This window comes from Hydra vulgaris, chromosome 12 (genome assembly GCF_038396675.1).
Source record: "Hydra vulgaris chromosome 12, alternate assembly HydraT2T_AEP".
Classification (NCBI taxonomy): Eukaryota; Metazoa; Cnidaria; class Hydrozoa; order Anthoathecata; family Hydridae; genus Hydra; species Hydra vulgaris.
Window position 1 is genome coordinate 25,963,711 of NC_088931.1, and position 26,596 is coordinate 25,990,306.

The following is a 26,596-nucleotide window of genomic DNA, read 5'->3' on the forward strand; positions in this document are numbered from 1 at the left end:
TATATATATATGTATATATATATGTAATATTCGCCATGTTTTTAATACTCTGTTATCAACAACATATCTAATTAAACATTTATACATATTTATACATATTATAAATATCATACATCAATATATCTAATTAAATATTTAAAATTAATTTCATTTAATGAACTCTTGATCGACACAACTTTAAAGAATACTAAAGAAATAATTTTAATAGAGATTTAGTTCTCTCTTTACTCTGAACATAATATTAATTTGTAGCTAAAGCATTGGTCACACTTGTTTAGAACCACATTCTAACATCAAATTAAAACGTATTTAAAAATAAAATTATGTGTGACCATAACTAAGTTGCCGAAATATATTTTTCTGCTTTTTTCACATCAGGCCGTTTGGAAATGTCCCATTCAATCATCAATACTTTGTCCCATTCAATAGGCTTCCCACTAAATCCACAAATGACAGGACAGGCTAAAAACAGTAATACCTAACCACAAATGCTTTATAAATTTAAAAAGTAGAGACATTTGGGTGTTTAAAAATGGAGTTTCATTTTCCATAACTTTAGTAATCGCTGCAAAATCAGCCACAGAAAATTTTTTTTTTTTAAAATTACTTTTTGTTCTTCAAAACACAATAACATCCAATGCTATTATGTTTAGACCATAATAGAAATAAAGATTTGGTCTGTTGAATGGTTGTGTCAAACACTTCTTACCACAGTAGTTTGGATACCCAACCATAGATGCTTCTACGCAAATTTGATTTTGTCCCATTTAATAATTGTCCCATTCATTAAGGTTCTCCTCTACACAGTAAAATTACTGATTTAGGCCTCCTCCTCCCTTTGTATGCACCTGAGTGCTTTCAACAACCCTCATTAAAAAGATAAATCAAGTTTTAGTACAGATATAGAATGAGAGTCAAACTGCGTACATACTCGCTTTCTTTAAAAAAAACTCTCTTTTGTACGCATTTATGAATTTGGGTAAACCCCCTCCCCCATACCTGCCTATGTAGTTTATGGAAGACCTCTTACTAATATTGTATGTAAAGTAAGTAATATTGTATAAAAAGTTAGTAGTATCGTATATATTATTGTAAGTATAATTATAGTATATAGCAAGTTATTATGTCAATGTATGGATAGTTAATTTATTTGTATTATTTATGTAATTAATACAATTTTTAATTAAAATGTTACACACAATAATTATGTATCTTTTAGCACAGTTTTCAAAAAAATGGAAGTTTGAATGAAGATGATCTCTTGCAAAAGGATGGAAAACTGCATCATGATGAAAGCTTGCATAAAGATAAACACTTGCAAGATAATGGAAGTCTGCAGGAAGATGGAGACTTGCAGAAGGATAAAACCTTGCCAGATAATAAAAGTTTAAAAGAAGATAGAAGCTTGCAAGATGAAGGATGTTTGCTGCAAAATAAATCCTTTCAGGAAAATAAAAGTTTGCAAGAAAATTTAAAGTATGTATATTTTTAATTTTGTACTTTCTATTTTTAAAAAACTTCGTGGATAAATAAAAAACCTTGTGGATAAGTTTTTAAAAAACTTAGTGGATAATTCTAAAAAAATTGTGCAATATAACAAGCCCTGCTTGTTATATTGCAGCTAAAGATTGTATAATTTGTTTATGTTTTTTCATTTATTGCTGTATTAATCATAAGTTATCTGTCAGTTGCAGCAAATTCAATGATCAGGATCATGTTTTTGGTACTCAACACTTAGGGGAGGATGTTGATAACTGCAGCTTATATGAAGCTGTTGATATTGGTTGTGACCCAATGTCAGGTTTGTTTAATTTTAATAATGTTAAATGAGCCATTAACTAATTTTTATGAGTTTTGCGACTGAGTGAAAAACAATATTATGATTGTGCGTATAATAATAAGTTTAGATCAACTACTTGTCAGAGTTTTACAAGTAAGATCTTTTGTTTTTTTGTCAGAGAACTGGCTTTCAGAATATTTAAAAACATTTTTTATTATCTTTGTCACGTGATCAAAAATATGTTAAATAAACAAAATATAATTTCCTTATATAACCTTGAATAAATAAAGGAAAAATAATAGATATTGTTTTCAATATTAAACAGGGCTCAAATTTCAATATCCGGAAATATTTCTGATCATTAAATTCTTAGTTTATGAAAAACCGTGAACACTTTTTTAATAAAACGGTCAATTTATCATATTGCATAAATTAATGAAAAAACAAAACAATAAATTTACTACTGCAAAAATAATAACAGTCGAAGCTTACATATTTTTAATTGTTTTTTTAAATACCAGATAATTTAGGGGTTTAAAATTAAAAAAAAAAAGTTGTTAGACAAAAATTATTACTAAAAGTCTGAAAATTTTGCGCAGTAATTTAAAAATCAACTAATGAAAAACTATGCTAAAACTATTTTTGCATTGTATGAAACAGTATCAATTTTTGTTTAGGGGGAAAGTTTAAGGAATTACATTAATAAACAAGATACATTAATAAAAAAGATATATTTTTAAAATAAGTTATAAGAGTTTTGTTGTTTTGTTTTAAAATAACTATAAAAAGTTTAAGTTAGTTTTTATATATTTTCAAATTCCTCTGTCTTTTAATTTTTATCTGCAAAAGAGTTATGAGCATTTAATTTATAAAAAAATATTGAATGAGATTTAAATAAGATCTAAAAGTATTTTATATCTTATTTAAATCTCATTCAAATCTTATTCATTCTTTTATTTAAAATATTTTATCACTGCTAAAATCCTTTAGACTGTTGCAAAAGGCGGTTGTTTTTTAATAATTATATCATGCTTTATTTTTCTAGTTTTATCTGATGTTTTATAAAATGAATTAAAATAGTTTAAATCATAATCTTTAGTAATAAAAAAAATAATAGTAATTATATGGTTTTCCAATAAGATTTATATCATAGTTCAGGATCAACATAAATGTTTTTTATTAAATAATAGCTATTCAGCTCAGTGAACAAAACAGTTTTACAGTTTTTAAAAAGCTAAAAATTTAAAGACCGGAAGCATTTCCAGATATTGCAATTCGCGATCACTTAATTCGAGCCCTGTTAAATAAGATAGACATTAATAGTGGTGATCAAACAAAAAATCCGGCTTAGCGAATGTCCAAGTTAAGTGAAGCATTTGGCATGTATAGAGAATTCAAGGGGAATTGAAAATTTGTCCAACTTAGTAAAACTCTGACTTATCCAGGGTCCGAGTTAACGGAATTCTACTGTATCTCAATAATTTTCTCTTCTGTTTTTTTATTGTCACTATCTGCTTGCTCCTCAAATACAAAAATATCACTGAAAAACTTTGATTATTAGGGTATATTTAGGAGTAACTGAAATGTTGCTATGATTTGAGCTGGTAAATCTTTAGACAATGGTAGCAGCTCTTAGTTATTTTCTAAAATACTTTCAGATTCACAAGAGACACCAAGATCAAAATTGTTATCTCCACCACTATCATCAAAAAACTTAAGGATTTCATTTATATCAGTATAATTTATTCTATTTTTAGCCTATTTGCAAAATTGATTCTTAGTTGATCTATAAATGCAGTTAACAAACAGTTTGAAGCATCAACTTAAGAAATTATTCCTATTTCAGAAGTTTATTTAAAGTTTTTCTTATTTGCATTACCCTGCAGAAAAAAAATTACCCGGATAATGGGTAATTTTAATTTTACCTGGGTATTACCCAGATATTTTTTATCAATTAGTCTTTTTCAATATTAGCAACTAAAATGAGGGCTTGAATTTAGTCATTTTAAATAAAAAATGAAAAAAAGTTTTAGATTAAAATAAAAAAGTTTTTTAATTTTTATCTTCAAACTTTATTTCTCTATTAAGTTTTTTTGTAGAACTGAACTTTGTTTCAAAATTTGTAAATATGTTAATTAAATTTTACAGAAAAATTTGAGAATCTTGAAAACTTTTTTATGATTTTTGTAAGTGGCTGCATTTATGATTATTGATTGGTTAATTGATATTTATTAGATCATCAAATACATGTTCTAAAGGATACGAAGCCCGATACAAAGATGGAGACTAAGAGCGTGATCATAAATAAATTTAAAAAAAATAATATGTCACTACAAAACCAATAAAAAAATTATAAAGAAACAAATAGTTTTTCCTTACAATACTTCCTTACAATAAGTATTTGTTGATATCAAAATGTTTAATTTTATTTTTAAGCGTTAAAATGTTGTTTTCATTCACAGCTTCCAAGGTCCATATTCATAGCTTCCGAGGTCCAAATGTTGTTTGCATTCACAGCTTCCGAGGTCCACATTGTTCCACATGGCAACAACTTGGTAAGAAAAACTATATTTTCTTAAATCCAAGCAACAAAATTGTTTGCGTACTTTATAAATATGACCCCAGGTGTGGCTATTGTTGTCAATCGTAAAGAACATAGATTGTTCTGTACAAACAACTTTAAGAAAAATTTTAAAATAAGTTATTAAGTTGTTTTTAAGGTGCTAAGTGACTCCAAACCAAGCAACTGTAGTCTATTATGATAGGGCAAATAGACAAGGTTCCTTATTTTCTTTGTAAATTTTTGGTGGATACTTTCAACTGATTTTATCCAATTTGGTGTGGAGAAAAATATTCTAAAATTGGTTATATATATGTAGTGAAGGCTCTAACTAGGATACAAGATTCACGAGTTTTAAAACATTTTAAAACTAAGTATGTTTTAGAGTTAGCTTGATGGATGACGTGCAAAACACTTACTACTATCAATTGTTAGTTACCAAAAGAAATTAACTTAAAACTGGCATCAAATATAAATGAAAGTAGAATACACAATAAATGAGCTAAATTTTTCAGAAGTATATTAGGCATGCCATCAGGATCTCACGATGTGCTGGCTTTAATTTTAGTTAAAGATTTATACTGCCTCTGGTGGAAAAATTACCGTTTCAATACTTATTGAATCATTAACTTAACTATTAATAATTGGAGAATAATTGTTATTGTTTGTAAAGACACTGCCAAAGTGATTGTTAAATATGTCAGCAATTTCTTTGTTACTGCAAGTTATCTTGCTATTATTGTTTTCGTCTTTTAGAGAAAAAATATTTTTAGACATTTAATTTGTTATTAACATAATTAAAAAATTTGCTGATATTGTTTTCTTTAACTAGATTTAACTCTACTCTCATTTGATAAGTATGTAATGCTTCTTTACATTTACTAGTGTATTTGTTATATTTTTTTTGTGTGTAATGCTATTTGTATTTGACCATCTTTTCCATAAGAATGCTTTACGATTTAACATTTTCCCGATATACCTCGAATAGTGTTTTATTTTGAAGATTTTCTTCTAGATGAATTTTTCTAATAAGAACAAATTGATAAATACCAAAATGATTTAAGAAAACGTTTCAATAATCTTACTCTGTGAAAAAAAAAGGAAAACTTGAAGTCCCAAATGATATTTGATAAATAAAACTGAAAACCATCAATGTCGGCATTAACAAAGTCATAGAGGGGTTCAGTATTTTTATTTGACTGATTGAGATCATTTGTATTAATAGAGAAGTGGACTGTGTTATGGTTACTGGTGCTGAGAGGACAATCAGCTGAAATAAGACTAAGGAAGGGGACATTTGAAAATACAAGGTCAAGAATATTGTTTTCATGAGTAGGTTCCTGTACAAATTAGTACAAACCAAGACTGTTGACTTAATTTAAAAAAAGGCTATGGCACTTTTTGTTTGGTGATACATAATAAAGCCAGTCAATTTTAGGAAAATTGAAGTCAACAACAATAACAAATTGATTTTAACAACTTTTTATTTTTGATTAAAATATTATCAAGGTTTTTTTTAATTTTCAGAGTATAAATCTGTCTTGTTTCACCTAAGGCTACTAATATAGCGCTTTATGTTGTGTAACTTTTCTTTTCTTAGAATTTAATTCCTCTCTGATTAGTTAGAGATTAAAGTTTCAAATAAAAAAAGTTCTAAGTGAATGCAACAGATGCTTTTGTAGCGTTTCTATGAATTATGATATTTCTTTTAGCAAACCAAGGTTGATGAAAGAACTTTTATAATTAATTAATAAAATGAGTTTTCAAATGAGCTTTAATTTATTGGGAACTTTAGATGCTCTCAAAATGCATTTTTAACTTTTATCTATTATTTATGTTTGTATGCATTTTTAAATTTTATGTATTTCTAACTTTTGTGTATTATTGTCATAATGGTGAATTTATATTATAAAAATTTTTGATGCCTTTCACGGCAGCCCACTAATTAAAGTTAAAAGTTTCATTTACAAAAATAATTTTTTTGAAAAATTACAAAATTTAAATTTATCTGAAATTACCCAGGTAAATTACCAATTGCCTGGGTAGCAGGTAAGGTAATGGGTAAACACTAGAATCTGTGTAAACACTAGAATCAGAATATGACAAAATTTTTGATGAGCTGCTATCGGGCTCACTCGTCATTTAGGAACAGATTTTATAAACCGCAATGGTAATCACTTGTCACGAAACAGTTAATAGGTAGTATATATATATATCTATACTTTGTTACAAGTATTTGGATACAAGTATCTTATTAGCAGTATCTGTGTATAAATATTGAAATCTGAATACAAGTATTTACTGAATATGGTTACCAGTAACAAGTTGTTGTCATGTTCATGTTTGTTATTGCTAACATCTAGATGAAATATCTTTTATAGAATCTTGAAATAACTTTTTAGGTTCAAATTCAAAAGGTTTAATTTTTTAATTTTTTATTTTTTTTTTAATTAAAGATTTTTATGAAAACTCATTGTTTGGTATTTAAAAATTACTAAAAAGAGTAAAAATTTAGAATTTTATGTTTTCTGGTTTAATAAACATTAAATATTTACTGAATATTTACTTTGAATTTTTGGTTTTAAAAGAATTTCAAATTCTTTTATATAAAAAAGTATGTAAAAAGAAAAAGAAAAAACATTTTAACTGTAACCATTAACCAGGTCATTTTGACTATTTAATCTGAGATTTAGTCAATTTCAATAAAAACTCTGAATATAGCTAGCCCTGGAGTTCTGGTGTGAAATACTCAAGGTAATGAGTAAAGAATTACCTTGCCATTATAACACAAGATTAGTGCTTTATCCATAAACAATGAGTACCTAAATCTAGATCTCTTAAAACTCTAACAAAATAAATCATAATAAAATACTGTTAAAAAAAGGATTATTTTCTAGTTTTTTTCTTAGTTTAATTTCTTTTTTTATTATATTTTTTTAATTTCTTAACAAAAGATGTTTTTAGACATAATTTTATTACTAAAAAATGAAAAAGTCATTGTGTTGCGAAACATTTTTCAATGTTATCTTTTAAGTGTACAGCGTGAGTTCAATACCTAAATTCTTTCATTGAAACATTCTTTACGCTCTTTTTAATGTAATGGCGTATGTTTAATGTTTATATTTTAGTATTGAATAAAGTAAAAATGCCTTTACTCAAACTAATACCTTGTATCAGCCAAAGTTCGACTTAACAGGAATTCGCTTATGTATGTATATATATGCATATATATATACATATATATATATATACATATATATATATATATATATATATATATATATATATATATATATATATATATATATATTATATATGCATATATATATACACATACATATATATATTATATATATATGCATATATATATATACATGAATATATATATACATATATATACATATATATATATATATATGTATATATATATATATATGTATATATATATATATATATATATATATATATATATATATATATATATATATATATATATATATATATATATATATATATATATATATATATATATATATATATATATGTTACTTAGTGTGTGTATTATTTCAGTGTTTTTTATTTTTTCATTAGAGGCTTCTTTAAATACTTCAACAATAGATTTCAAGGTCAGTAAATTTCTTTTAAATGATTTTTTGTACTCTGTTATGTTAATAGAAAGAAACATTTTTATAATTCTCCTAGTTTTTAGTTTTTATGCTGCAAATCCTGAAATTGCAACCGATATGGTTAAGAGTGCTATAAGAGTACCATTTTTTTAAATTTTTTTGCTTTTTTAATGTGACAGGTTTACTGCAGCCATGAAGGCTACTCTTTTTTTTTTTAATGTTATGGGTTTTACGCAGGTAAATTGCAGCATCCTACCAAGAGATACTAGTGGCTCCCTTGTTCCAACAAATATTTATTTACATTAAACTAGTAGTAAATAAACTTTTAACTAGATAATAAGCGAAGTTTTTTACTAATCACAAGTAGCATTAATTAAAAGTTGATAACTAACTAATCCTGTTAATCTTGAAGTTAATCTTAATAATAATCAAGTTTTAAAGTTGTAGATTTACTTGCAGGTTACTATAGTTACTTGCAGGTTAATTGTTGTTGTTCTTATTTGTAGTTACGTGCAGGTTAGTTCTTGTAGTTACTTGCAGGTAAATTATTGTTGTTGTTTGTATATTGTCATGCTTTAAACAGATTGCTTATTTTTTGTTTAAGATTGTTTTTTTTGCTTTGTTTTTCTTTTTTCAAACGAAAAATTAATTTTTTTAAAGTTTGAAGCAAAAAATTAAAACAATATTTAAAACATTTAATTTTCAGAATTACAGAGTAATAATCTACATGTTTCAAAATGGTTTTAGTTTATTGTCAATAAACTGTATAAGTGCTTTTGAAACATGAAAGCAACCTTTTAGTGTTTTTATAAATCTAAGAAATAATCAATATAATATAGAAAACGTCAATATTGTTTAAAATGAATCTAAACAAGAAACCATCAATATTGTTTATAAATGAATTTAAACAAGAAACAGTGGAAATAAAAGTAAAACAATCAAATAAAATGAAAAAGAATGAAAAAAAGAATGTTTTTTTCAAATATTGAAAAATACACGACAAGAAGATAGTGACATGAAATTGCATTGAACTAATGCAGCAACATTAACAACAATTCTTTATAAATGTAGAAAATATAAAAAAATAATTTTTTTCCTCATTTTGGATAGTTTTTTTTCACAAAGCAAAGTTATTAGAAGGATCATTAAAATGATTAATATTAATTTAATAAATTATGGTTATTTGCTAAAAGGGGCGTCTGGTTGTAAAATATCACTTCTGCTTTTCTTCAATGTCATAAGAAAATTGTATTATGAAAAAATGCCCAAACCATGTTCAACTTTTTTTTTAATTTTTTAACTCATGGCAAATTACTCTCATTTGCAAATATCTTTATACATTTTTAATAAAAGAATATGATTTGCAATACGAAAATATTGTGATATCTTTATTAAAATAAAGAATGAGGCAGTGTCGGACAAGGTAGTTAATGTGCCTCTCATAACTTGACCAATGGAAGTTTAATACAGTTATTTAAACAAAGTTTAAAAGAAGCAGTTAAGACACTTTTTTTCTTTAATAAATTAATTAGACTATGAAATACTCAGTAAAGATTTTTCCACTAATTTTTTTGTAAATTAAGTATTTACAAATTTTAGGAAAAAAATTTAAGAATGATAATCAAATCATCAAAATCAATTATAAATTAAACTATGACCAATCTAGAGTTTTAGCATATGATTATATAAATGTATTTGAAAAATATCACAAAATATGGTTTATAAAAAGGTTAATATGATCAAAACCTTTTCTTAGGTGTACCCTAAAATACAAGTTTGTTGAGAGCAACAAGTTTTAATTGTCAAAATGTTCGTAAGTTTCTAAACAACTTAGAGAATGTTTACATCTGATAGTATTAAAAATATAAGAAGATCAAACATTAAAAAAAAAAATATATTCCTGTGGGAATCTAATAAAATTTTGAGCATTTGCGTTAGTGGTACCCATAACCCAATAAGCAGACACCATTTGGTCCAATAGCGAACCAGGCTTGGCTGCCACGCTGTACCAGGCCTGGCACGCCAGTCCTGTACCAGCGCCGGGTTGCCCATTGGTTTTGCAATGGGCTGGTATCGGTAAGCCAGTGCTGGTTCAATTCAGGGCCAAGGCTGGCAACCAGCGCACGTTGCAACGTGGGTCCATTAAAGGCCCACAATGCGTTTACCTAATTATTCAAATTATCATCATTATATATATACTTAATTATTTAAATTATATATACCTATATATATATAATTATAAATAAATTATATAAAAATATTACCTAATTATTATACTTATATTTACAATGTCTATTTTTACATTTTTTTAATAAGTTGGTAAGTTAACAATAAAAATAGTTAAAAGGGGTTAATAGTTAACGCAACAATGTATGAATGTTTTCCTAATTATGCACTTTTTAGGTATATTAATTTAAAAGTAAGAAATTCAAAAAAAAAAAAAAGAAACAAAAATTATATGCTCATAAATCATTAATAATAGAAAACTTGTAAAATAATGCCAAATATACAATTAACATACAAAACATATAAAACAGATCATGTAAGACGCCCTAAGCACATTAATCTTTGTCAAATTCGTTAGAAATAGAGCAAATTGTGGTAATGATAATTGCGGTAAAGGTTTAGATGTTAATGATCGGATGGTACGGTTAAAATTACCATGACTTTCTGCTGAACTGGCTTTCTGAATGGTCTTTCTTTTGGCCCTTTCTTTTCTGCCTCCATTTCTATCAAGAGCTCCAGACAAGAAAGCCACAATTGCTTTTTGAATTTCGCTGTCTGTGGCATCTTTTGTTGACAAATTTCTTCGTATTGCTTCTATAAACATGAAAGTCATATCCGAAGTGTTTTCACAAAAAATTTTACAAATAATATAGCCTTTGTTTACCCACGTACAAATAGTTTTATTATAATATACGTAATATTGATTTGCTTAAATTTTTATTTCATAGTCTTTCTAAGTAAATTTCGAACAAATAACAACTATTTGGTTGAATTACAACTTAAAAAAACAACAGTTATGTAGTAATAACGTAGTATAAATACAACAGAAAAACAAATTTACAGTCTATTGCAAAAGCTATTATTATATATTCATTCTGATTTAATAAAAGCACTAAACAAGTTCATGCAAGTAAAACTAATCATGCAGTAATGAAGGGATGTACGATTTCCTAATATAAATTTATCATTTCAATTGATAAATGTTATATTATCTATAACAAGACAATTTTTCATTTTTTAAATATACATAACACATCCATAAATAATCAAGGAAGCTAAATAATCTTTAAGATATTCACAAAATGTTCTGAATAACGTTAATCATATTTAAAGATTTTAGTATATGACAACGATTAGAATTAAATGACATTTAAGTAAAAAAAAACAATTACATACAATTGCTTATAAATATTTATATTTAATAACTTACAATAACTTACTTTCAATAACTTGACAAAATTTAAGATCTCGGAAAGACTTTTTATTAAGTTCACCTTGTCCCGTCCAATTCAATTTTTTTCCCCTTCGTTACTTATTACGGATGATATCATTCGCTTTGTGGCTTCCTTGAGATTTTGCCCGCCTTTTGCTGCTACTCCCTTCACCTAAAAAAATTGCAATATACTACAAAATTAATTGCAGATGTGATTAAATGTTTTGACTTTGGAAATATTTGATTAGCTCTTCCAATAAATCCTTTAAAAAAAAGTTCTATACCTAACCAATTACCAGTTGGTTAGGTAAAAAGATAATTTTCATGTAATGACATATATTTATAACCATTTCAATTAGTTCTCCAACTTTCATAAGCATTTTTTAGACAACTTAATCAGTATAACTCTTTATTGACAAAGATTATGTCCTTAAGTTTTACTATTTAAAAAATATTGTAAATAACATTTTTACTGTTTCAGAATCACTAATATATACACAAATCAATAGCCTCTCACAAAAACCATCGCTTTAAAATATTCTCTGAATTATGTTGTTAGGTTAAGACATAAGCCATTGGTCCGCTTACAAAAATTAATATTTTAACTATATAAATTAAAAAACTTAAATTATTAAATTTGGAATTTGCTAAATTTGCTTCTGCAGATTATTCATAGCAGCTTTAAGTTCCACTTGAAGAAGAATAATCTTGTTCAAAGTGGCATTCGTTGATGAAAAGGCAGTAGTTGATGAAACTAGTGAAACAGTTTCAGCATTGCTAACAAGCTCAGGCTCAATAAGCTGTTCTCTATTAACATTATTACTGTCATTTGAGGAATTATTTTGAATCTGGCTAGTTAACAATTCTTCTTTTTGAAACAACTGCTTTTATTAATGTTTGATTTGCTTCAGGAAATGGAGGATGTGTTGGTGCATGAGAAGGAGATTTTTTTTTTTCGCTGTTCGATCACTTTTTTCAATTATGTTCCATTCTTTATTGACTATAGGAGCAGGTGGTAGCAGAAAAGTTTTTTTAAATTGTGGTTATTCATAATAATCTTGAGAGTCACTATCATAATTTTCAGCAGGATACTTTTGTATTCTAAACATAAAAGTCATATGTTAAAACATAATTAAAAAGAAATCTATCTTATGGTATCTTATAAATACCCTAAAGTATACATTATGAAATGGCATATAATACCTTAAGATATTATAACACTGCAGTGAAAACAATTTCAAGGTTAAACATTGACTGAGTAAATAAGTATATACATAGTCAATAAATAATAATATAAATTTAGTAAAACATTTGTTTTACTTAACGCCAAATAAAAAATATATATATACATAAAATAAAGGTGGAATAAATACATATATAATGTGAACTTTAATAAAAAAAACATAGATATTTCAAGGACGCATCAATATTTATGCAGCCCTGGCTATGTTTTATCAACCTGATAGTTTGCTACAAACAAGTAAATTTATTCAAACTTGCAAATTAATGTATGGATTAAATTCTTATATTTATAGGATTATGAACCAACCTGCATAATATCATGTAACTAAATTACTGCTACAACATATGTTGTAACATTGCTCAGTACTGAGCAATGGCCACTATATTGTGCAACAAGCAAACCAATACATTTCACATTATAAATATGGTGTGTACCAAATTTACATATAAATTATAATAGATTACTGTTTGGGACGCAATCTTTGACTTTTGGCGTCACTCTGCAGATCTGATGTGACAGTAGCTTTAGAAAGGCAAAATTGAGCCTTCCCATAAGATTCTGAAAATTGTAGAAAAATTAATAACACAGCATAAAACCATTATATTAAAGTAACTGGATATAAATTTGTGGAACTGGAATTTAATGGAAGCACAATGAATTAGATAAATGATAAACTATAAACATAGTTATCATTTAAACTATAAACATAGTTATCATTTAAACTATAAACATAGTTATCATTTAAACTATAAACATAGTTATCATTTAAACTATAAACATAGTTATCATTTAAACTATAAACATAGTTATCATTTAAACTATAAACATTTAAGTTATCATTTAAGAAGTAGAATACTATTTTATTTTTAGAGAAAATCTAAAACAATAACTTTACATCCTATCATAAAAAAGAAGAGAGCATTTAATTGTTTTTTAAATTAAAATAAGAGTGCATTACCTTTTGTCCCTAAAATTCTGACTGAATGCTTTCTCCAATTATCAGTTGGCGTTTCTTCCTCTTTGGCAGCTTTACTGTTTCTTTGCTGGCTTGTATAAGGAGGCCAATAACACATATCCTTACCAATCAGCCATGCACCTGGTACAATTGCAACATCATCATTTTCGTCAACAAATGCAACAATTGCAAAACAATTTTTATCCATCTAAAATGCAATACAATAAATCCAACACAAAATAAACTTCAAGCCTTTTGTAATAAACTAAATAAGTTAAATAAATAATTTAAACTTATCTTATTTTAAATGCGTTAAATTTATTTAAACTTTAAATTTTAATTCTTATTAATTTTAAAAATAATTATACTATCTTATGATTATTTTTAAGATTCAGTTATAATATTGTATAAGATACACAAATAACATATAGTATATAATGATAATATTATTTATAAGGAAAAAGAAAATAAATAACTTACTTTGAACTCTATAAACATTTTAGCACATTAATTAATAAATTGTGAATAGATTTTTTTTTTAAATAGCTTGTTTTTGATAATATAAATATATATATATATTAATAATATTTTACTAAATTTATAAAAAAAAGTTATAATACTATCATTAAAAATACTACTATATACATATTTCCTATTTAACAAAAGTATTAAAATTGTTATATTTTAACTTTTTTTCCCAGACAAATCATTATAATGCTCTGTTTATACCAGTCTAAATTAAAAGTCAGACAGAAAAATCAGACAGAGTTATTAATGCAATAAAACAAATAATTGAAAATATCAAAAAACATTTTACTTATTAATACTCTTTTATTATTATTGCTAAAATAAAATTTATATATATATATATATATATATATATATATATATATATATATATATATATATATATATATATATAAATGTATATACACACACACACACACTCATACATAATATGAATTTTAATTTAAAATAAATATTTAAAGGTTGTATATATATATAAAATTATAACTTAAACAAAAACAAACATTATTTTAAATAACTTTATTGTAGTAAGCAATATATACAAGCAAAAATGTAAAAATCTATTTGGAAAAAATGTTAAAAATGTAACATGGGTATAGCAGCATAGTTAGTTTTAAAAGGTAAAAGAACATATTTCCTTTTTACTTCCGACATTGAACAGTAAAACAATGCTGCATTCAAACATGATACTTTAAAAATATTTATGGCTGATGAATTGCAAGGGTATATAAATAAATTTTCAATGTTTTCAAACACTCTATATATGATACACACATTATCATCAATCATTTTCACAATATTCATCACTAAAATTATTTTTTCATCATTCAAGCTAAAGCAATTATCACCATCGGTAATTTTTATACAAAAATGTTTAGCAAACAATTCTTTAAACTGAGTACTTATCTTTAGTTCTCTTGGTACAGGTCCATCACTGTGCTTTTTCTTAAAGTAGGGAAAATCTTTTACCTTATAATTCAACTGCTGTCTATTATCAATTATTTGTTTTTCTGATAACCTTCTAACCACTTGCTGCAATGGCAAATGAGGCTTTCGTACAAGCTTTTTTAATTTTTTCAAATAATTTTCAAAAGGAAATGATGATACATTATCTAGAGGTCCAAAACTTTTAGAAACACTAGCTAACTGCAGTAACCCATGCATATTGTATGTGATCATTTCCCTGCCATAAATTTCTCCAACATGTTTAACAAACAACAATAGCAAATTGTGAGCATAGTCAACATATTTATTGTACAAATATTCACTTAACAGGATACTCATACCAACTGACAGTAACATAAAATTATTATAGTTGGTAGTATACCTTCAAAACACACCATGCCAGTGTACAACAGTAATTGTCTAAATTCAGTTGCCTTCCACTGCTCAAAGTCTTTGAACAGTCTAGGCTTACGTGCAAATTCAAATTGGATATAATTTCCTAAATTTAGGAGTTTTTCTGATAACTCACAGACAACACGAGGACCAAGTCTAGTCTTTAAAGGACCTTTCAGTAATAAATATACTAATTTTCGCATAACCCCAAGACAAACTAAATGCATATAATCAGCAGGCACTTGTGATATCATTTTTATCGGAATATTTGTGGACTTTCACTAATATAATGATGACGATCTGTCATTCTGGCAAAAGAGTAATCTGTTCGAAGAACTGCATCAATTTCTGGAAAGGTAACACGCCCAACATAGACACCATGCTGTTCACATTTAGACACCATGCTGTTACACCCATGATAAGCACTATGTCCCTTTATACATTTAACAAAAGCTCTAGCTGGGGTGTCACACACAAGAGCAGAAAGTTCTACTTTGTAATGCACATTGTTAATAATAAGACCATTAAGCTGAAGCTCTTTTACTTCTTTTACAAAATCTTCTAAAAATTTATTAACATCCGCTGGCTTACTATTTCCATAGTATAGTCCAATAACAAATGGTTCCCTATTTTGTTGAAGTTTATTTTCAAACTGTTCTATTAGTCCAAGTATGGGCCAAAGTTGTGTGTTAGGACTTTTAAATAATGGAAGGCCATCTATATTGACTTGAAAAGAAATTGTTGAAACTTCCATTTCATTATCACTACACAAAGTTGGGAATTTATTGAGTATCTCCTGCTTTATACCAAAATAATAGAAACCTTCATACACTTCACGCTTAGCAATTTCTGTTCTCATTATTGTTTTTGGACTTTTTGACAAACCAGGAACAAATTTGCTCATTATGCAAATTAAATCACTAAATGCTCGTTGTGTAATGTTATGCTGAGAAGACCAAAACGCTAAATCATGCTCAAGTTCATCTATTGCATTATGCTTGTCACTTATATCTGAATCACTATCAGAAAAAACTTCAAACTCACTATTTTCATTATCGATTTGAAAAGAAATATTGGGGTTATCATCCAGAGCAGTACAGTTGGAAGCTTCATTATCTGAGTTGTTTATAGCATATTGTTTGCAATTTGTTTGAATGACTGTCTTGGACAAAGTGTCATAAGCTTGCGGAAAATAAAACCCAGTTTCGCGTATGTAATCATAATTAGAGGGTCCATCGATAACGATTTCATCTTGTTTTATTTCAGTCAAAATATTTTTTACTTCTTTCCGAATCATTCTTCTTTTAGTCCAATAGCTCATTGCTATAACCGGCTATACTTGGTTATATATATATATAGTTGGTTTTATAAAATTACGTCGTGTGCTTAAATAAATTATGAACTTATAAAAGCTTTATAAGAGATATATATTTTGCTATTTATTTTATTCGCATCACTAAAAAATAATTTTGTCGCATCAATAAAAATAGTATGGTTTTAACACTATAATGCATTGGCGGTACGCCAATTGGCGTTCCTCGCTGGCGTTCCACTTAAGATGCGCTAGTGACCCGAAAATGGCCAGCCAGTTCTGGTGCGCCAGCTATGGCACTTAACTGGATCACACGTATTTATCCGCAGCTGGCTCTCCAGCCCTGGCCCAATAAGGTCCTGCTTATTGGGAAGCTTGCGCACAGAATAAGAATAAAAACTATTTGATGCTTTTTAAAATGATATTTTAATATCTTTAAAGTTTCTTCAAAGCTTTTTTGTTTTTTTCATTTTTCTTTTAATAATAGTCCAGGACTTTTCAATAACTCTCAATTCTGGGCAGTTTGGAGGATTTTCTGTTTTAGGCACAAATTTCTCATTATTCTTTTTATACCATTCCATAGCTAGTTTACAATAATGAATTGAAGCTAAATCAGGCCAGAACACAGGTCTGTTATTGTGTGATTTAATGAGAGGTAAAAGGCGTTTTTGTAAACATTCTTTAACATATATTTGACCAGAAAGTGTGGATTGAGAAATATAAGGTGCTGATTTTTTGCCATAACTGCAACTAGCTTGCCAAATCAAAGTTTTTTTAGCGAACTTGTCATGTTTTGTGTATTTAAATTTCTTATCTGCTTTTCCTCTATATTTGGCAATATAATAAACAGCACCAGGAATTTCTTGACGATTGTACTTGATATAAGTTTCATCGCCTTCAATAATAAAGAAATTTTTAGAAATAAAATTGTCATACAACTTTCTGCCGTGGGTTCTTGCACTTTTTTGTTGAGTTTTGAACGGTTGGGCACTTTTTGTGCTTTGAAAGAATGAAAAGCATGTTTGTTTCTAACTTTTGCAACAAAACTATGAGAAAACTCATATATTTTTGCGCGTTCCCTTAGTGAAAGGCACAACACGTTGAAAACAAAATACAAAACAATTAAAAAGATTTTAATACAACCACTGAAAAAAAATGACATGCTTATTCTTTCACATTTATTTCGTGTACACGCTGAATGAATCAGGGCAACTTATAACTATGTGGGCAATTATTAATCAGAAACTCAATACCACCAGTATTCATTTTTTTCTAAAACAAGGTTTTATGAACATATGCTAATAGGAGGACCTAACAGTTTGTGGATTTACAACCTGAGAGTACTAGAAGGCTATGGATGATATGATAACTTGAGCATTTTTTATAAAAGCAGCTTAAAAGATTTATTTAATCATGGAATAATTTGATTTATCTATATATAAACTTAACTGTTAAAAGTAATTTTTTTTAATTTTATTTTCACTTGTATTCATCGCCACTTTAAATTCATGTTCACCTCTTTTTTTTTAAATTCAAATATTATTTTGAATTTTATCTGCTTGATAAGAAAAAGCATTGTATTTTGTCATGTTTTAAGAGACATTTCTTGCCTATTTACCATAAGGATGAATTCCATCGTGACGGAATCACCGATTTGAGCTTATTTTCCACGTTTAAAAATAAAAAAAACTGTAATGTGCATATTGTTATTCTATATAAATTTATGTTCATAAATTGGTGATTCCGTCACGCATTATTATATTTATATTGTATTATTATTATGTATTTATAGTTTTTTGGCATTAGAAGTATTTCAGGTCAATGTGTGACAAACACATACATCATATAGAATAACAATATGCACATTACAGTTTTTTTGTCAGAAATACTCCATTAGTTTTAGATAATTAAAAATCTTTTTTAAAAAAATATATAGTTGTATACATGCATTGATTAATTTATTTCCATATTTGTTTTAGATGGAAAAAGATCAAGACGACAACAACTTGTAAATAATATTTTTCGTTTGTATTCTTTAGAAAGTAATTAAATATGTTTATCTTATGTTTTTAAGTAAATATGTTTATCTTATATGTAACATTTATTTGTGTGAAGTTTTGTTTACTAGTAGGATGTTAGTTATAAATTGATACAAGTAAATGTTATATACAGTGTAGTATTATTTGTTAGTGTTGGTTTATAGGTCTTTATACGCATTTTTTTAAAAGCAATTTAAATGCAGATCTAATGCACTTAATTTTAATTTTCTTCCAAAATCAGAATGGGGAATGCGTCAGAAGGAATGTTTTCTCTAAACGATTCTCAAGCTCTTTATAATATGATTAGTTCAGATTGCAACCACATCCTCGTTCCTGAAGTGTCTTTAGCCGTTCGTAATCTTGGAAAGTTATATCGAACTCCTCCAGTGAGCCCAATGGTTAAAAAAACATTGTTAGATTTATCAATGGATTTTACAAATTTTAATGATTTTACTTCTACTAACAAATCTCATATTAAAGAAGAATCTTTAACAAAACATACAATAAATAAGAACTTCATTAAAGGAGCGCAAACTACAAGTACACCAATTTCAGACCAAAAATTGAACAAACTCGTTGACGTTAGTATGCAAGAATCGCACACAAGTTCTATTAAAAACGATTTTTTTAAAGCAGAGTTAGATAACGGAAAGAATGATAATAATGAAAATAAAGTTTTTAGCTTACGTCTAAACGATATAACACCTGAAAAAACATGTTTAATAGAGAAAGAAACTTTATTTTGCAGTAAAATAACGACCTCACAAAACTTTAATATTGAATCAAAAATTAAATCAACAGAAGATTATACTGAATATACTAAAGTTACTGATTCAAATGTAAATATACACTTAAACTCGTGCGATCTTGACTTCCTAGAATATGGAATTTCGGGAAAAAGAACTAATAATATAGAAAATCGCATAAAAGAGGCAAATATAAAATCCATACCAGAAAACAATCATATCACTTTATTAGATTTTTTTAGCGACAATGCTGAAAGCTTGGCAATAAATAATCAAAATGCCAACACCTTGCCATTAAATATGCAGTATGCCGATACCTTACCAATAAATAAACCAGGTGTTGAGCAAAACGATCCCGTATTGAGCTTGAATACTTTATTTATACCAGACAAATTGAGCGATAAAGTAACAAAGCTTCAATTAGCTGATACGCTGCCGGTTGCATTGAACACTGAGTCACACGTTACCGATGTATCCAACCCCGAGTCACATGAAAAAAGTAATAAACTACAATATAGTATATTTGTGGAGAAGTCATCCGAAAATCAAACAGACTTTTCGCCGTCACCTAACTACTTAGCGTCTGATAATAGTTCTTCTTTTGATTTCCAACGTTCAAAAATAGCCTTTAGTGCAGAAAAAACGAAAAGTATCATTGAAGATTCAAACGATGCAGCAACTTGCCAAAATACAATAGAAGTATCGATGCGTGAAAGCAAGAAGGATGTAAAAATTTGCGAAGAAAAAGGTGATCTTTTATTTATTTATTTTTTATTTTTATTTTTTTTAATCTAATATTTTTTATTTATCATCATCAGAAGGGTGCATGCTTATGAAAAACTTCTTTTCATGGTGTTTCCCATTTCTATTATTACTATGATAAACGGTTAATTTTAAATGATTACATCTATTTATGATTTCAGAAAGTACTGAGAAAGATGGTAAACTTGCGTTGTTAAAGAAACTCTGTTTAGAAAACATGGGTAATTTAGATATTGACGATCACGTGCTCATAAAAATTGCGCAGCTTGCTAAAGACTTAAAATTAGTTAATGTCACAAATTAGAAACGAAATAGGGAGACTTTAATCCGTGAAGCCAAGAAAATAGAGAGATCTTGCCGAAAGTGTAGAAATGTTGTAGTTTCTTTATCAATCATGAATAAACTAATTTAGTCTCGAGATTGAAAATGGTTGACAGCTTATAAATAAATACTTTAAACACTAATCATATTTATCGTTACTTGTAACAATTGTTTGTTAGTTTTTTTGTTATTACAGAAGTTTTTATTTTTTTAAAAACAATCGTTTTCATTGATTATTCACCTTCACATTTTAAATATTTTTAAATTGAAAAAATTTTCAGCCACGGCTCTGGTCAGCATTGATTAAAACCTCTATGCGCGCAGCGATTGGCTAGCTTTACTATTTTAAATTTAAACAATTTCTACTCAACATATCCACGGTCAGGTTGATCAATGTTCCAGAGAAGCAATAATTTCTCGTAGTTTTTTTTAACAAAGATTATATAGCTGGAATGCCGGTTAACCATTTTGTATTGGAGAGCTTGTAAAGTGATATAGCAGCTTCTTGAGTTTTTCATCTTGTTGGACTGCAACTAAAGAACTTTTAGAGAGTTTGGATATTAAAAAAAGACTTGATCTCAACAGCAAATGTAGACATTGCAAGGAAGTATAGAGCAAACATATTTTTTCTAAAGTACAGTGAACGCTCTATATAAACAACTCATTTGAACCAATTTCAATAAAAAAGTTTCTTACCCAGTGGGCATAGTACGTTTTTAAAACGTTCTTTGGACGTTTTTATTAGGTTAAACCTAATAAAAACGTCTAAAAAACGTTTTAAAAACGTACTGTGCCCACTGGGTAAGAAACTTTTTTATTGAAATTGGTTTTCTTTTGCCCATTCTATCACTAAATTAAAAGAATTTATAACATCATTGATGTTTTTATTGGAGTCATCCAACGTTTTTTCACTTTCTTCAACAGGAGTAGTTTCACTTTCTACTTCAAAATTTTCATCAAGGTAAATGGATGATTTGTTTCGCTTGTTCCACTTGCCCACTCCATAATTTTAGTTTCTGCTAAATTGCAATAATTAAATATCGAATTATATAATACAAGGGAATATCATCTTCTGAAAATTGATCGGAAGGAATGTTTTATTGAGTTTCATCACTTGACGAAAAAAGATGTTTAAAAGAATTTTGTATAACTCACACAGGAATTTTATATCATGCCTGCCCCACTAAATAAATAACATCTTTCAAATTTATATTTTTCAGTGCTGAAACTGTTTCATCTCCTGCACCTAAGGCTGCAAGACATCCAAGTAGATGCTTGCGATAGCATTGTTTTAGAAATTTTATCACATTTTGATCTAGTGGTCGCAGCAATGGTGTGTTATTATTATGTGTTATTAGGGGGAAAAAACATAACTTTGAAATTCGGGATACCAATCAAGTTATTCTTAGACCCATGGCAAGTTGCACTATGTACTAAGAGAAGGGCTTTTACGAGAAGGTTTTTAGTTTCCAAGTGTCGAGTTACTGAAGACATGAATATATCATTATACTAGCCGTTAAAAAGTTTATAAGTTGCCGAGCATTTTTGGATGATTCGTAATATACTGGCAAGTTCATATTTTTGAAGCAACGAGGATATTTTGATTTCCCTCTCATCATCAAATCTAATTTATGCTTACCTGTAGCGTTTACGCATGGCATAATTGTTACTCTTTCCTTCATTGCTTTTTTTCTAGCACAGGATTTTCCAAAAAATTTGTAACATTAGTTTTATTGGACAAACCGTGGATTTTTTAAAATTTCGTTAACCATCAGTCACTTGCAAAAAATGTTTTAGGTCCATTATTTGATTTATTTACTTCGAGTGCTTTTAATTTTATCATTTCCTTTGGAACTAAATTGTTTAACTGTCGCCGCTCCAAGAACCAAAAAAACACTGTATCGCCGATTTCACTCTATTTTATTGTTTTCATTTGCTTAATCTAACTCAGATTTACATACCGTTTTGGTTGCATATTCTTCTGAATTTTCTTTATTTTCTTTTACTCTACTTATGGTAAATTTAGCAAATTTATATTCGTTACAACTTTATATTCGTTACAACTTTATATTCGTTACAACTTTATATTCATTACAACTTTATATTCATTACAACTTTATATTCGTCCTTTGTACATTTAGAAACTTTACATTCGTTACAAACTTTGTTTTCTCACCATTTTCAATGTCCTTTAAAATGGATAGTTTATCTTTTAACAATATTGAACGTCGTTTTTTCGTCTGATTCAAATTTTATGGTTGAATTTAAAGCACAAAAATATTAATTCATTATATAACAGGAACTAACAGAATTAAAGTAACTATGCTATTTAGCAGAAATTCGCTTCAATACTGGCAGCACAAAACACAAACATATTCCATTAACAGAATTTTTTACAATTGAGATTCTTTTTTTACAATTTGAGGTTAGTTCATTATAACTTAGAGGTTGAGTTGATTAATGTATTAATCAACAAAAACTAATAAAATTTAAGTAACTATTCTATTTAACAGAAATTCACTTCAATACTGACAGCAAAAAACACAAACATATTCCAATAACAGAATTTTTTATAATTTGAGGTTATGTTGTAGTGAACAGCTGACTTTACACCTGAATTAGCCTAAACTTAACTCAAACATTTAGCTTCAAAAAAATAAGTTGCTTATACAGAACAGTTGAACTAAAAAAAGATGCTTGTAAAGGTTGAAAAAGTTGCTTGTAAAGGTTAAAAAAAGGTTGCTTATAAAGAATGTTGCTTATAGAGGGTTGCTTATAATAGAGCGTTCACTGTATAGGTTTTCCATTCTAGATTTTTACCATATTAAAACCATTATTATATCCTTGGTTTCTCAACTTTTGTAAATCAAGATTCACTCACGCAAATTAACTGAACAATATCTTCAGTTCTGTTTTTTTCCCTTAACACAGATTAATCGCTTCTATCTTCCAAATTGTTTTATCTGAATTTCACAAAGTAAAGAACAAACGTGATTTGTACGGTGTACGATTTGTACGGTGTGAGGTATATCTTGGGTAGCATCGGTAGTAACATTAAAATATACAACACTCTCACTTCCTTTCCACCGTTCTTACTTCTTTTCCTTGCGTCTTGACTAATGCCGAACATTTACTGATGACATTTACTTTTTTTAATATAATGATTGTGAAGGAAAATACATATCATGCTGTTGTTGTTTTAGAACAAAAAAGTAAAATGAAATACAATATCTTTACAAATTTATTTATGGAGTATATTTAAAAAAGGCAATAATAAACAAATCAAAGTAAAAGTCTTAAGTAGAAACAAATCTGATTTGAGATTAATATAAATTTCAAAACAAAATCCGAGTTAAATATAGAAGTGGAAAAAAAAATTAAAAGAGCCGAAAAAAAGTTGATATTTTATCGTTGATATTTTATCGTTGATATTTTATCGTTGATATTTTATCGTTGATATTTTATTGTACTGGACGAAGATGCGGAGGAGGATTGATACACCGAAGTTTGCGGCCGTATCAAAAATGAACTTTTTAAGACGTGACTAATGTGACTCGAGTAATTACAACAGTTGCAGAGAGTGAAAATAGATTAAAAAAAAAATTTAGTTTGTAAAAATTTTAATAAAACAATCTCCCAAACAAAATCAGTTGAAGAAATGAAACTTTTCGTAAACAAATATGTATGGTATATCTTACTGAAAAATAATATTTCAACTTGTGGTCACACAAGGACAACAAAACCCTAGGGCAAAAACAAAATCTAAGCCGCAAAGCATTTTTATGGAGAAGATGGATGATTAAAAAAACCATTATAAACAAATCAGCTTACAAACAATACGCCAGGAATTGGAAACAAGTCTTATCTAATTATCAATTGAAAGTTGAATTAAACCTAGTTGAGGAAAATAACATTATTGAGTTTTATAATTATGTTAATAATAAAATGAATATCGGTATTAAGCACTACCATCTAATAGAAAAAAATAACAATAACAAAATAACTTCCAGTAATATAGAAATTGCTAACGTATTTAATAATCATTTGGAATATGTTTTTATGGAAGATAACAGTTACTCTTCTAATATTATCAGTTATGCTCATGATTCAATAGGTATTGACACTGTTTATTTTTCCATAGAGTCAGTTTATAAAACCTTAATGGGAATTAAACCTAGCATCTCGTACGGTCCTCAAAGTATACTTAATGCAATTTTTAAAAAGTTAGCTCATGCGTTATGTTTTTCTCTTTCATATATTTTTGAGGCTAGTTTTACATTAAACACTTTACCTAATCAATGGCGCCAAGCTTTTTTTTAAAAAAAAAAGGAGCTACATCGGATCCTAACAACTACATCGGATCCTAACAACTATAGACACATCTCTTTAACTTGTACTTGTTGTCGAATCATGGAAAGAATTATCAACTCACATAATGTTGTGTATCTAAATCATTATAGTTAATTATTTTCGTCAGCATTGTTTTCTTGATAAACGTTCTATATGCACAAATCTTTTAGAATCTACTAACGAGTAGGAGTATCGCACTTGACAATCATTTGATAATAGATGTCATATATATTGACTTGCAAAAGGCGTTTGATTCTGTATCTCATTCAAAACTATTTAATTATTTAAACTTTTTAATTATTTAAACTTTCATTATACAATATATGTGGAAACCTTTTAAAGTAGATCATTTCTCACAGACAGGTCTCAGCAAAATTGATAGTTTTTTAACCGTAAAAAAAAAACTAAAGTAAAGATAAAGAATAAAGTAAAACACAAATTAAAAGATATTGCTTTTATAAAAAGTTAATCACTAATAAATCATAATCAATAAAATCAATAATCTTATAAATTAATTTAAAACAAACAATTAAATCAAAAAAATAAAAAAAATTAACAAAAAGATAAACGGAATTTCGAACTAAAAAAAGAAAGAACTCATACGTAAAACTTTAAAAGAAGAAAAAAAAGAAAGAAAGAAAAAAGTTAACAAATAAAATAAACAAAAGAAGAAAATATCATAAAGAAAATTATAAACGAAATATAAGAAGATTGGTTGTTTTATACTTATTTTTTTACGATTTAATTTGTTTGGTATTATATTTTTTTTTTGTAAATATAGTTTATAATTTTTTTGTTCGATGTTTTTTTAGTTGTTGTATCTTCTATTATTATTTATTCATTATACATATATATGCTTTATTATTATATTATATACTATATTTGTTATTATTGATTTGTGCCATACTTTTATATATTAATGTTTTGTTTTTAACTTCAGAGCCTTAACCACAATTTTGATATTTGGGGGACCAATTGTTCTTTTAAAGGAGGGAGGGGATAAATATTTGTTAAAAATATTTTAAATAGCTGTTTTTCCCTACTAATTATGATTAAAAATTTTTTTTTTTTTTTGAGGGGGGGAGCCTAAACCCCCCTGGTCCCCCGGTGGTTACGGCTCTGAACTTATACTTTTATATGGCAATTAAGTAACATTGCAAATTCAGCAATAAAGCAGTGGCCAATCATCAAAGAGCAATACTATGTAATTGTTGTTCTTCTTGGGTACATGCTAAATGCAACTTAATCAACAAATTTTCGTATAATCTTCTTGTCAACGGCTCTTCTGACTGGTACTGTAACGACTGCATAATTAAGAATATGCCATTTAGCACACTTTCGGACATAGAATTTTCATTAACTTTATCAAGTCATACTCTACCAACTAATACCTCAAGTTCTTTGGAAAGTCCAATACAGTTCAAAAACTTATTTAATAAAATCTATTATTTTTTTAATATTGATCTTTTGAAAATTAATATTCCGTTTACTGAAAAGTTTATGAATTTGCTGACTTGCTACTATTTTATATAATTTAGTACTATGCACTATTTATAACAGCAAATGGTATGGTATTCTTGATCTTAATAAAACTAAA

General features: G+C 27.3%; 1 protein-coding gene across 4 annotated transcripts in view; it reads left to right on the forward strand.

The window, feature by feature from the left end:
* The window catches only part of LOC100200890 (DNA excision repair protein ERCC-6-like), an 83,519-nt gene extending 62,653 nt beyond the window's left edge, over positions 1–20,866 (forward strand). The window contains exons 22-28 of one of the 4 annotated variants that reach the window (XM_065812703.1): positions 1,220–1,476; positions 1,689–1,801; positions 4,243–4,335; positions 7,932–7,966; positions 18,761–18,789; positions 19,062–20,314; positions 20,490–20,866. In XM_065812703.1, coding sequence (XP_065668775.1) covers positions 1,220–1,476; positions 1,689–1,801; positions 4,243–4,335; positions 7,932–7,966; positions 18,761–18,789; positions 19,062–20,314; positions 20,490–20,632 — 1,923 coding nt within the window. In that variant the 3' untranslated portion in view covers positions 20,633–20,866. Of the gene's footprint in view, positions 1–1,219; positions 1,477–1,688; positions 1,802–4,242; positions 4,336–7,931; positions 7,967–8,472; positions 8,507–18,760; positions 18,790–19,061; positions 20,315–20,489 lie in introns of those variants that run through there. The other 3 variants (XM_065812704.1, XM_065812705.1, XM_065812706.1) reach the window with 3 other exon arrangements.
* Positions 20,867–26,596: the final 5,730 nt, after the last annotated feature.